Source organism: Aptenodytes forsteri, unplaced genomic scaffold (genome assembly GCF_000699145.1).
Source record: "Aptenodytes forsteri isolate BGI_AS27 unplaced genomic scaffold, ASM69914v1 Scaffold213, whole genome shotgun sequence".
In the NCBI taxonomy this organism is placed as follows: Eukaryota; Metazoa; Chordata; class Aves; order Sphenisciformes; family Spheniscidae; genus Aptenodytes; species Aptenodytes forsteri.
In genome coordinates, this window is record NW_008795522.1 from 184,311 (window position 1) to 197,765 (window position 13,455).

General features: G+C 46.7%; 1 protein-coding gene across 1 annotated transcript in view; it reads right to left on the bottom strand.

Annotated features, from left to right (window-relative positions):
* Positions 1 to 10,802: 10,802 nt before the first annotated feature.
* The window catches only part of DRAM2 (DNA damage regulated autophagy modulator 2), a 12,674-nt gene continuing 10,021 nt past the window's right edge, over positions 10,803 to 13,455 (bottom strand). The window contains exons 6-8 of the mRNA XM_009281851.2: positions 12,645 to 12,727; positions 11,569 to 11,661; positions 10,803 to 11,151 (exon numbers count right to left, since the gene is read on the bottom strand). Of these exons, the coding sequence (XP_009280126.1) occupies positions 11,044 to 11,151; positions 11,569 to 11,661; positions 12,645 to 12,727 (284 nt within the window). The 3' untranslated portion in view covers positions 10,803 to 11,043. The remainder of the gene's footprint in view (positions 11,152 to 11,568; positions 11,662 to 12,644; positions 12,728 to 13,455) is intronic.

Sequence of the window (13,455 nt, forward strand, 5' to 3'; positions counted from 1 at the left end):
GGGGGGGGGGGGAGGTGTATTTTTTTTTAAACAGAATTATGTTGAATAATAACTTGTTGAAGCAAAAAAGGCATATTTCTTTATCCAGGGGTGGTATCTTTAATAATTCTTGATAAGTATCTTTCCCATTAATTTGTTCAGTCGTTATTTGAACATGTCTCTTGCTACTTTCATTTGATGCTGCCTTAGTTTTGCATTGTAGGAGAGAATGTGCACTCAAACTGTCTTTGCCATCATAATTTTTATAGATCTTTGTAGCGTAGCATATTCTGTCATGTGTTATGTGTTGTATGGACGCCTGTCACTACCCTCTGTTGTCCATGTCATTGAATCTTGTAAGGCCCTTCTGCAGTTCTTCAGTCTTTATTGTTACAGCCATGAGAACTGTTTTGCCAATGGAATTTGTCATTGTTTTTTTTCTTGTCCATTTATGGTTATATTCAACATCAGTGATCCCTGTAGAACTCCATTGCTGATTTCTGTTCATGGAAGACTATTTGCTATTATTCTTATTTTAATCAGATTTTCATCTGCAAGGTTTTTCTCTATTATCACGTGGATGCCTAGTGTATGTACAGTAGACTGTATCAGCCCTATGTTCCTTATTAATATGCGTCTTGACAGTATGAAAACCTCAAGTGGATTAGAGAGGCAGGACAGCCTTTTACAAGGGAAGAAAAAGATGGTCCCTGCTCTGAAGAGCTTGAGACAGACCAAGCCTAGGAGAAGAAGATACACCAAACATGCAATGGTGGGTGAAGAAGGAAGGTATATAATAGAACTAAACTCTTTAATGATTGAGATTACTGTGTAAGAGGCAAGTGCCTGTGATAGAGCAAGCAAGTAAGGGTGATATTATCATGGGCATCCATGGGTTCGCTGTGTATGGAGTGAGTGTTTTGGGGCAGAAATCCCATAGTTTAGCATAGGGAAACAGACGCCTAATGAAGGGCTGACACACAGCAGAGAGAATGATGTGAATGAATTGGGCCTCGTGACCTGTGTTATCATGCAGCCCAAGTATCACAGAGCTAGGAGCACATGCAAGACAGCTGAGCACCTGAGGAAAGGACCCGTGACCTGCATCCTGTAGCCTGACAGTGAGGCTGAGTTGCTTATGGAGCAGGCGTGCACAGATGTTGCATGTCCTTTATTGGTAAATGTGCAAAGCAAAGAGGCTAATTTATGGGAGATGATTTTTTTTGAGCAGCCAGTGATACCAGTGAGGAAGATGTCTGTTGGCAGTCTCATCTGTGCTTGTTCCAGAAAGTGTGGAAGAAGCGTAAGTTTGGCCAAGCCTGCCTGTCAAATATAAGCAGTAGTGAGGAGGCAATCGTTTTGTGTGAAAAGTGGGAATATTCCCCGCACGTATGTGGGTGTGATGGGTTAACCCTAGCCAACTGCCAAGTACCTACCCAGCTGCTCGCTCACTCCCCTCTCCTGCAGGATGGGGAGAAGATAGAAGGCAGGCAAGACTTTTTGAATAGAGATAAAGACAGTTTAACCAAAAGCTGCATGCAGGCAAAGCAAAATAAGGAATTTAATTACTGTGTCCTATCAGCAGGCAGATGTTTAGCCAATGTTTAGCCATTTCCTGGGTCTCAGTGTGCATAATGTTTACTTGGGAAGGCAAATACTGTAACCATAAACGTCCCTGCATCCTCCTCCTTTCGTTAAGCTTTTATTTGCTGAGCATGACATCATATGGTATGGAATATCCCTTTGATCAGTTTGGGGCAACTGTCCTGGTTATGTCCATTCCCAACTTCTTGTCCATCCCCAGCCTACTTGCTGGGAGAGATGCAGAGTGAGAAAAAGAGAAAGCCTTGATGTCATGCAAGCACCATTCAGCAATAGCCAAAACACTGGTGTCTTATCAACACTGTTCCCTCACAAATCCAAAACGCAACACCGCATGGGCTGCTGTGAAGAAAATTAGCTCCATCCCAGCCAGACCCAATATGAAGGGACGGCAATCAGAAAGGAGATAGAAGCAGCCTTGCGTCTTGTATCTGGTGCTGCAGATACTCTTCTGATAGACATCACTCACCTATCCTGTCTGTCTGCTGACAAAAGTCTTTCCTCTATTTTCCAACGATCTCCAAAGAAATTAATGAAGCCGAGTTCACTTGGCCTCTCCTTTCGCTGGGAGGATTCCAGGTTTGACGTTCTACGACACACCACCTTCTTTCTTCCAGAACCTCTTTTACCCTAGCATAGTGGTCCGTTAGCCTGAGTTTTCTCTAGAGACAATGATAAGATACTGAAAATTCGGAGAAGAATCCTCACTGCAAGGTTTTGAAGGAATGTGACCAGTAGGATTTGGTGGAAAAAAGTGAATGGGCTATTTCCTTGCGATCTAGTAATGGAAAACACTCGGTGCAATTCAGAAAGACAAAGCCAAGCCATCTGGGGAAGAGAAAGAGATGTCTTTCTTGGAACAACATCAATGCAAAGTTGAAAGGATCACTGAGAGCCAGGAGAAGCCGCTTGGTGTGCTGATGTAGGAAAGTTGCGCCAACAGCAGGAGCAAAGGGACTTCCAACAGCCAAGGACCTTGCAGGTTGTTGGAACTGCTCCTCATCCAGACACATGATCTGTAGCACAGATTCTATTTTTCTGCGCTGTTCATCCTTGAACTCCTATGATCTCTGAAGAGTTTCTTTGTGACAGAAAAACTGGAGTCCTGGGAACGCTGGCTGTGGCCCCAGGAGTGAAAGTTACTCTCAGCCATCCCTGTGTGCAGCCTGGGATGGCAGAAGGCATTGCAGTTATGCACCATGCTTGCTATGTTAAGTACGTAGCAATGTGAAAACCATGGATTTAGGCTACGGATTAAAACTATTACTTGCAAGCAAATATTCAGGAAGAGTCAGTGGAAGACCTTTTAGAAATTTGTGGGTCCAAGGAGCGAAGGTGGCAGTGAGTGCTGGACAAAACAGATTGGGAAGCAAAGAATAGTGGGCAGTTGCCAACATCAGCCTAACCTGGTGACTTGGAGTATCTGGACAGAACTATCCATGTGCAAAGGTGTTACTTTTCAGCTAGAGGACAACCCACCGCAGCACCGGCATTTCTGTATGAGGACACAAATCTTCAGAGGTCTGTCCCAACCGTTTAGCCTGAGAGGCCACCTGGAAGCTGGGCACCCTAGAGTCCATCAGGTCCAGCTTCTTCCTGGCAAGCCAGCAGTCGGCTGCTGGGGGTGGAGGTGTGCAGAAATACTAGAAAATGAGTTAATCTGCAGATACTTGTCATCAGGGATGTGCAGATTCAGCTTTCAAACTGTTTTGGACAGCGTGGAAATGACTCAATTTCCTACAGTTGTGTGATTTGAGTGGGCAAATAGTGACCGATTTCCAATGGCACAGTCGGCAGTGGGAGGCTGAATTTGGCAGAGACCTACTTGTCCTCCTCTTGTGGATGTGGGAGGCGTAGAGCAGTTACAGTGCAGTCCGAAGAGAGCTTCTGGCAAATGGGAAGGGAGATGGCACTGCTTTCAAAAGCAAGACAGAAAAGCAGAAGTAGTCAGTGCTGGATTAGTCTGAAGATCCATCCAGCCCATCGTCGTGTCTCCAGCAGAGACCAACACGGGGAAGGAAATCAGAATGGAGACCGATAGTGGATGCCTAGAAAAGAGTACAGAGACACAATGATCATACGCAAGACTTCACTGGTACTTTTCATTTTCCAGCTACAATAGCTCTGAAAAAGACATGGTATCTTTATGTTTAATACCCCCCTTTTTTTTTGTTGTCCATCATATTTTTCTATTAACTTTCTGAGGTGAGTGTAACCAGTCCTCAAGTCACCATGTCCAAGCAAAAAATGATTTTGTAGACTTTTTTTCATCTTACTCTTCAGTCTTTCTTTTCCTAGACTGGGAAATTCTGTGTAGGCATCCTCTGAACAGAAACTATCCCGAACTTTTGACCATTTTTCTTGCCCTTCTCCATAGCTTTCCAGTTCCACCATAATCTTTTTCAGATGGATGGACCAGAACCACTATACCGATTAAAATGTCATTGCATCGTGGAGTTACAGTGGCATTTTGTTGTTTTTTGGTTTGCTCTCTATATCTCCCTAATAATTCCTTATATTCCAGGGCTCTTTACTATTGAGCTGATATTTTTGTGGACTGATCTACTAAATTTGCTGATCTGTTTGAACATAACAGCTCATTCAGAGCTCATTATTGTGTATGGAAACACAAGGGTTTTCATTCATCTACACTGAATTTCATAATTTGTTTTATTGCTCAGTTATTTGGTGTTACGAGAACCTTCTGAAGCATTTTGCAATTTTCTTGAGAGCTATGCCACTGGCAAACTTTGACATCTTGCTCTTCACCCGCTTTTCTAAATAATTTGTGAATATTGAAGAGTACAAGCTCCAACAGAGGCACCTGGGACTTCTTCCTTTCATTGGGAAACTGACTGTTGAACAGCCTTTCTTCTCTTTAAACCAGCTATTTATACAGCTGAGGACAGTCCCGCTTTTGCCATAGCAGCCTGGTTTCTGTAAAACTATGGTGAAAGAAGTCCAGGTAGATGATTGACCATAGATCCCTGTTTACAGGGATACCAATTCCTTTGGTAAATAATACTGGATTTGAGGCAGGTCTTGTCTTGACTGAACCTGCAGAGACTTTTCTTCGGTTGTAGAGAATTGTAATAGAAAAGAGAAGACCAGTCTGGAGACAGAATGAACAGCCATGGGAGCAGCAGAAGCAACAAGCAGCAGGAGGGCTGTGAGAACGGCAGGGGTTGACGGCACTGAGATTAGCAGGTCATCGTGATCCCAGAACGTCTATTTGCAGCTGCTGAGGACTTCCAGCTCAGGAAACTAATGACAGTCTAAAAAAAAAAGGCAACAGCTTAAAATGAAAACTGAAACCTTTAAGAGATGGTGGTGGGAAGATAGGGTAGGAGTCAAAAGACACCCAGACAAGAAAGAAGAGGGTAGTAAGTAAATCCAGATGGTTCACACAAGTGAGGAAGGATGAACAGACAAAAAGATCAATCTGTCAGCTCCTAAAGGGTATGAAAAGGTACTTTCAAAGCCGATAGGTAGTTGCCAAAATCAGAACCGCCCAGGAGATGCGAAGAGGAATTGGAAGCTGGTGTCATCCTCCATGTCACAGCAAGCAACACTGGACAAGCCGCCTGGACACAGGTGTCTTGGCACCGAGCTACTGGCCAGGCCACGTGGACACCTACCTTGGTACCTGCCTGTGGTTATGAGCGTGAGAGAGGGTTTTAATTTAAAATAAAATCACCTTCTCCAATAAGATCTACCATTGAAATTTACTACATTGTTCTGCAATGTCACAACATTTTCCTACACAGTCTAGCATTGCTATTCTATTATTCTATTTTTATTATAATTTCTACCTATTTTATTGGTATGGACAAGAAAATGCTGCTCTTATGGCTCCATAGACATCCCTGGGAACGCTTCAAAAAGTCGGTGTTGTATTTGCCACTCTCCTGCCCTCCAGTATTGAAGCAGTTCTCGGTGAGAACTTTTTTCAGCTGTTTCATCTTTTATTCCTTTAAGGTTCTTGTCTGAACGTGAGAGTATAATCCTCTTCATTCAGAAACTCATTACTGTTCATCAGTTTGTTTCGAAACTTCTTACCCACATCTCGGTTTCAGACAGCACTGGCAGTTCCCTGTGATGAAAGGATGGGAACCTTTCTGGGCTCTTCTGTGGTGGTCATGGATACCAATATCTTAATTTTTTCTCATAGATTTTTCTTTGAAGACTCATTTTATACCTTGATCTTAAAAACCTTCTGGCCAACTTCCTCCTGATGTTTGAAAACACGTTTGTTGTCCCTTAAGTCACCTGCTCATTTGGATGCAAGTTCAATTTATCCAAGGCTTTTTTTCCTACATCTAATGGCTGCCTTAACCCAGTTCAGCCGTGCTGGCTGTCCCCCTCCTTCTCCAAGTCTTTTTGGGCTAGGTGGCACGCATTTGGTCTCTAAACACTCTCCAGCGACTTGCATAGATTTTGCTCTTTGGGCTAACCCTTTTAATTATCTTTTTTTTTTTAATGGTTGATGTTCTCACTTGCTAAAAATTTTTCTTTTAATAATAATAATAATAATAATAATAATAATAATAATAAAAGAATAAAACCGTGAAGACCTTGTTTCAATGCATAAAGGATGAGTCAGCTGGAACAGTTTCCTTCCGTAACACTACAAGCTCCTCGCTAGCTCCTGCCCCATCTTCTCATGCTTCTCTGAAGATAACGCTCAGTCCTTGCCATGTTCTCTGTTGTTTTTTTAATTTGCATTTTTACATCTTTCTTGCACATTCTTCTCTCTCACCAAAGCTGCCCCCCCAAGCTGGCAGCATCCCATTTGGCTTTGGGTGGAAATACATGCTTATTTTTGTACTCCACCTCTCACACCTGACAAGTGGTGTTTAAGCTTAACGCAATCTGACAAACCTGAGCTGTCCAGGTGGTAGGACGAGGATTTACCAAGAATTTGCGTGGCTGCATGTTGCCTTTTTAGCAGGTTTTTCTCCATTTTTAATAGATGTCTTATGTTAGCATTCCTGTCAGTCTTAGCAAGAGGGCTGTGACTCCTTGGCATGCTTCATCTCCGGTGTTCAGCTGCTGACGGATGCCTCCATCCTTGCTGTCTGTTGCGGAAGAGTAATTTAGATCACTTAAAGAATCACCGTCAAAGGTGTTGGCAAAAGTGGGTTTAATATGATGTAAAAGTGCGACTTAAGAAAGTTTGATGGGAAGGTTCACGCTATTAATTGCTGCATGGAAGAAACATACAAAGGAAAATTGAGTTACACTCGAGTTAGAGTGATTCACAGAGAGACCGGGGATGCAAAAGGGTAAGGAGGACCCTCCCGTTGGGTCATGAGGTTTAGAGTGGACCCCCTTGCTTTCTAAACTCCTCCTCAGAGAGGAGTCTAGGTGTGGCAAGGTCCAAACCTAGTTGCAGACTTGGTCAATATTATGTCTGAGGGATTATAATGCAAAACTTACGTCATGTTTCATTAGCATCAATTCAGCATGCAATCAAAGTTACCGAGGCAAAATAACAGTTACCGTACCACAAGGTTATGTGCGCTATCGGTCTCCTGCCAAAGATCTCTCGTTGGTAAAAGGTCCCTCTGCCTCGAGGAGCAACCTTGAGAGGTGTCCCAGCTCAAGGGGAGATCCCCGCCACGCAGCCACGCTGCCTGGCAGGGAGACCTCAAAGAAGGCTCACCTAGGCTGTCATATTTAGGGGATAAAGTGGTTGGCTTGTAGTCAAATTACATGCGATGGAAAAGGTATGCATGAGACTCCTTGCACCCACAATGTTCTTTGATAAATGAGTCTCGGAAAAGCCACCCGCTGTTCATGTGTCCATCGCATGATCGGTGTTCCAAGCTGATATGCACTGATGCTCACCATGTCACTCTGCTCCTTTGTGGGTTTTCAGAGAACAGATTGAAACGAGCGGAGTTCACGCCTGGCTACAGCTCAGGCCTTTACCCCTTCCGGAGCCTGCACCAAACCGCCGCCAGTCTGGTCAGGGGTCGAGCGCACCCATCACACTGTCCTTGCAGCAGGGTGTGGGGCTCATTTCAGGACTAACGCTACAGAGCCACCTTGCACACCAAGCAGGTGAGAAAGTCAGCCCTGTTTTCAGTTATGGTCTCACAAGAAGACACTGGTGTCATTTAGGTGGCAGTTTCTCTAGCCCAAGCCTGTAAGTTTACTGCAGTCAACCAGGAGCAGAGGAAGAACAAGTTCACAGGAACTGGCAAGGACGAGAAGTATGATTGCAGCCACTCCTTAACGAGGAAATGCTGATGAACTCAATGGAAGTTGACTGAAACATCTCAACTTCTCAGGGAGCAGCAGGAGTGGGGCTACTCCCCAAGGAAGGATGAGCTGGGCGTCACTTGGGTACAGGCGGTGCCCTCAACAACCAGGGAGCTGGGCCAGGTAGACAGAGCAGGGGTGGTGATGACAGGGTCCATGGACAGCAAGGGGACATGGTGAATGAGGTTCTGGGTCCGTCCAAGATGTTCAGTAAGGAGCAGCAGGAGATGGGAGTGGAAACAGGGCTGACCGCACAGTTGAGGTCCATGGAGGAGATCAGGTTGGAGGAAGGTTACCTACAATCTAGGTCTGAGGTCTGTCCACAAAGTAAAGCTGGGGCAGAACCGAAGGCATGTCTACCCACAACATAGCTCAGGCCAGGACTGGCTGCTCCAGCCTGGGCTCACATGGAGCTCCTGGGCCACGGGCAGAAAGTGTGTGAGGAGGTCCCAGGTGAGGCTGGTCAGGGCAGTTAAGGTATATTAATGCCCTCAGGGGCCTGTAAGTCCCGTAGCAGTGAGGGAAGCAGGTCCTTGGGTTGACTGCTTGAGTCTTCAGCCTTTCCTCAGCCAGCGCAGTCTGACTATGGCCACCTTCCTGCAGGGGGACCGGTCATCAAAAGTCTTTAGTAGGAGAGGTGAGGCCTGGCCCAGCCCCCAGGAGCACTCCTCTGTGTTGGTGGGACTGCAGGGGAGGGGGAGAAAGGGGCAGTGGTGCCGTGGGGTCACGTAACTCTGGAGCAGTCAGTCAGGAGTACGGAGCTGTTCCTGGGTGCTGCTCATCCCTGTCCCTTTGGTAAAGGGTGAGAGAGGAGGAAGAGGGTTTTCCTGGTGTCGGGGAGATTGTTAAACGGAGAAGAGTTTGATGCTCTGAGGTTGAACTTCTGTGGATCTGCAAATGAGCAAGAAACCCAGCAAGGGGTGCTGAGCTGGGTGGGGGAGCCTTGGCGTGGTTTTGGGGGGGCTGTGGGTTTTTAACTGCAAGCTCAGGAATGTGCTGGTTTAGGTAGAACTCAAACTCTTCCCAGAGCTCAGGCTCCTGACTGCCAGCAGCCCATCTTGGCTGGCTCGTCAGAGTGCTGCTGCTACTACAGAGAAACGCGGGGCGCCCTGGAGCAGGAATTGCTCCTGGGGACAGCCTGTCTGGTGCTTGTTGTCAAGAACAAACTCTCTGTGCTTGACAGTGATCCACGGGCGAGAGAGAGATGAAGGGAAGGTGATGCCAGGCACCAAGGGGAAGGAGAGAAAAGCCCTGTGAGCAGGCAGGGTCCTCCTAGAGCCTTCCTGAGAAGCCGCATGAATGAATGGATGAGGTTTTTGTTTCTCCCCCTTTTGTACCAGGAAAAGGGCTCTCTCCCCTCCCCTCCCCTCCCCTCTCTTCCCAGCAGGGATCAGGGCTCTGCAAACCCAAGGCAGTACGTCGCTGTCGTGACAATCTCCTGGTTAAGCCATTTGCCTAATGAGACTTAAATGAGGCATAGAAAAGGGGTTTCTGCTCGCTGAAACATCATGTTTTCTGGGTTGTAGCAGTTAACCAGAAACGGGGGTTTGCGTATTGCCTCATTAGAGAGCGCAACTCTCCGGGGAGGCCCTGATCCCTAGGGATTTAGCAGGAACTAAAATATACTGGGAATCTTCCCCAAGCCGTAGAGCCCTTGGGGTCTCCGTGACTCCACGTTAATCATATCTACTTGTCCTCTTACTCCACTGGCTTCAGTAGTTTGGCAGGTTTTTGGCTGCAAAGCTTGTTTTCACCACGTGAACTGTCTGAACTCTGGGCTGAACCAGGCCGCAAGTGTGAATAAAGCACAACTGCGATGGAGACGTCCTATTTTAATCTGGGAGAAAGAAGTTGCCCAGGGCAGCTGCTGTGATTTCCAGGAGGCCTCCAGTTTAAATTCCTCTCCTGGTCCTTTACCTGCCCCGCCGGGGAAGGGAAGATGCCAGCATAAGCTATTTTGGTGTGGGAGGAAACACATGCTGGAGCTTATGTAGCTGTAGACATGAGCGATAATTTAGGAAGGAAGCTGAGCTATTCCTGCTACACAGGGCTCAAAGGCAGCTGTTGGTAATGTATTCTGTAGGTCTGTGTGTAATCAAATATCCCTTTGCTTTGCTGTACTTTGGTAGAACTAGAGCAAATGTGTATTTTTCAGGCTTCTGGCTTGGTCTGGACATGACTACCGTGTGTGGGAGGTTGTCCCTGTGAAAACACTCGGTATAAACCCCCTGGCACGCAACACCATGTGACAGCTTTTGGGGGCAGCAAGAGGAAGGAGCGGCTGGCTCTTGGGTTGGAGACTGTCTCGGGGGAGCACTAGGGACATCAAGGCTACAAGGACATGTGTCATGCTCTGCTCCGTGCTCGTTTAAGAGTCAGTGCTTCCCCCTTGAGCGAGCGGGACACGGGCTGCGTAGTCTGACTCTTCCTAGGTTTGTGCAGCAGGGACGCTGCCTGTGGGCTCTTGGATGAACCTGTCCATCAGCTCAAACAACTGCCAGGAAGAGGGAGGGAGGGAGGGAAGGATGGAATTTTAGAGCAGAGTGACCCCGGGGCAGCCTGTGCAGGTCGCTGTTCCTGCTGCTGCTCCGGGTGACTCCTCTCCAGCAGCAAATGCACGGCTGCCCTTCCAAGCAAGAGGGGAGACGGTCAAGCTACCGGCCGTCTCCTCTCCTCTGGAGGAAGTTGTGGTGTAAAGAGGACTTTCCTTACGGGTCACTCAAAGGATGAGGGGCTCTGGGGTCCTTCCAAAGGACCACAGTTTGCAGGTGATGGGTCAGCCCCAGCTGCCCCAACGAGGGAGCCGCAGGTGTGGAAGGACGAGGCTGGAGCCCAGCTCTAGGCTGGGGGCTCCGCGCATCCAAAAGGACTTGGCCTGAGGAACGCTGGAGAGAGCAGGGCAAGGGCTGAGGGAGGTAAAATTGGGTGTGGTGGAAATGATGAGGCAATACAACCCTTTAATAACCTTCATTTAATAATTCTTTCATGACATTGGCATGTGTAGAAATGTTACAGGCTTGTTTACAATACTGATAACATTTGCATTGCTGTGTGGGTTAATAGCAAAGCCCTTTATGTCAAGTACAATACAATCACTTCATAAATTTTTTTATATAAAATAAATGCTTAGAAATATCAGCCGTTATTGCTCTTAAATTCCTGAGTTATGCTGAGAACATGTTCTCTTCACCTTCATTAGATGCTCCCCGCTATCAGCAGTGTCTGCTCCTCAGTCACAAGGCTCTGCTGTGTGTTATAAAGGGTTTGTCCGTGCAAGCTGACAACTGCACGCAGGGAAATTTTCTACACAGGAAAAAGGAAAGAAAACTCAAGTTAGCGGGCTAGTCGCTGTCTCGGCATGGGCAATTTCAGTAGTCGGATGAAACACCAAAATGCAGAACGGCTCCAGAACTGTAAGCCTGATGCCCAAGCTGTTCTCCTAGCCTGACGCCATCATTTGCCTTGCAGTCCTAGAGCAAACTTCCCCCGTGACTGTGACAGATCTCGCGAGTGAAGCTGGTTAAAGCTAGTCTGATGCTGGAGTCTGTGTGTTAACACAGTAGGGGTGGATCCCGCTGCGGAAGAGAGGACTGCTTAAGGCTGATCATGCTACAGGCCTTCCAGCCTTGATGACTGATAACGTAAGGCAGCCCATCTTGCATCACATCAGGCTATTTAGAGCTTGGCGAAGCAGAGCACTTAACGTTAACTTCATTTTACCTGAAAGTCACGGATATAGGTGAGGAAAAAGCTGAGGAAGGAGAATGCTAACGACCACTCTGAGACGGTACTGATGATGTGAGCTGTGTAGCCCTGTGTAAGAGTGAGAGGGGGGGGAAAAAAAAATCGGTGTGAAAAGCTCCTCTTGAAGCTGCAATGGCACAAAGATGGCTTGCACATATGCCGTCCCACATCCACAACTATCCACTTTGGAGAGCAGCATTTCTTAGCGTATCTGGCGTCTCTAAGAATGAAGTGTTGAACTCGGCAGAAGAGTGAGAATGACCACGAAAACTCCTGCTCCACACAACTGGGATGACCCCCACTGGGAATTCGGCATCCACCTGCAAAACCTGAAGGCTCAGTCAAGAGCTTGGCACGACTACCAGCAAAACCTCTTTACAAAAGTGAGGTTCAAGGCCCTCCCTTGGATGTAACCAGAATCCTGAGAGGCTCCTTATGCTTTAAATAAAGGGAGGGGTGGGAATAGCCCTCAAAACCAGCCTGCATAATACTACCTCCAGCAGTGCCTGGCGAGGATGAGGAGGGCCAGGGAGATGGGTGGAGCTCTTAAGACCTACATGCCCTTTCTATGTCCCACTCGGGATCCCTCAACGCCCAGCACTTACCACTTCAGTGGCAGCTCTACCACTCGTATCCTTTGGCTTTTTTCTCCTCCTGACTCCGCCAGACACCCACCTGGCAGCAGTCAGGGACTCTGCCTCGCTGCAACCAGCTGGCACGTGAGCTTCGTTATTTACAGTTACCGTGTAACAGTGACCGGGAATCGCTGACCAGCACGGACCAGACGGGCTGGTAGTTTGACATCTCGTTGAGGCAGTTCAATTACTGCCCGTGAGTGAGATTAATTTAAAATAATGCTTGAAGCTGCAACTGTTTTGCTCAGAGCAGTACTTCAGCAAGTAGCTGCATGCTGGCGCGACTGGTAAAGCTCATTTGTGCTCTCCCGACCCAGTACGTGGACACAACTGCAGTAAGTGCCCAGATGCAGTTGTCACTGCAAATAATGTAGCTGGGTTTTGTTCTCTGTTTATTTTCTCTGCTCAGTCACTTACGTTTTCCTGTGGGTCCCAGTGCAACTTCTGCACTAGATTTGTTCCATACAGGCCACTGTATAAGACAACTGAGGAAACAAACACTGTAAAGAAATACGTTAAGGAAGATCCAAGACAACGAATGAGCAGCTTGGAAAGTTCAGACTCAGCTCTGGACTGTGTCAAGCTGAGGCTGTAAGGAGATCTCTGCGTGTTTTCCACAAGGTCTCCTCAGCATAATGAACGGTAACGGTGACGCGGACCGCTTCACATCATTCCCTTCAACTTGTAGGTTGTTCCAACTGACTAGTTACTGTCACATGAAAAGGTTAATTCTAATCTAAATCAATTATCTTTGTTCTCTCTATGCTGCATCGTTATCCCTCCTTGATCAAACACAGCGTCCTTATGAAAGCACTTAAACTATCATCCAATGGGAATACTGACTTAGCATTTTGAATTGTTTTTTTTTTTAGTGGTATTTTCAGGCTAACAGCATCTGGACCTCTTTGATTGCTTTTCAACTTCTCAACCACCTTGAATTCTTGATATGCGGGTTACAGGTTGGAATACTAGATCATTTGCCACAGAGAGGATTATTGGCTTTCCTGGTTTCCCTCTTAGTTCACTCAAGGTTTTATAACTGCTTTGGTACAGCAGCCAAGGAAAAACCCCACATGACAGTGATTCCTCATTTGATCAGAGACCTGGGTTATTTCTAGAGTGATTGAGATGTGTCCTGCTTTCGGCTGGGATAGAGTTAATTTTCTTCCTAGTCGCTGGCACAGTGCTGTGTTTTGGATTTCATATGAGAACAATGTTGATAACACAC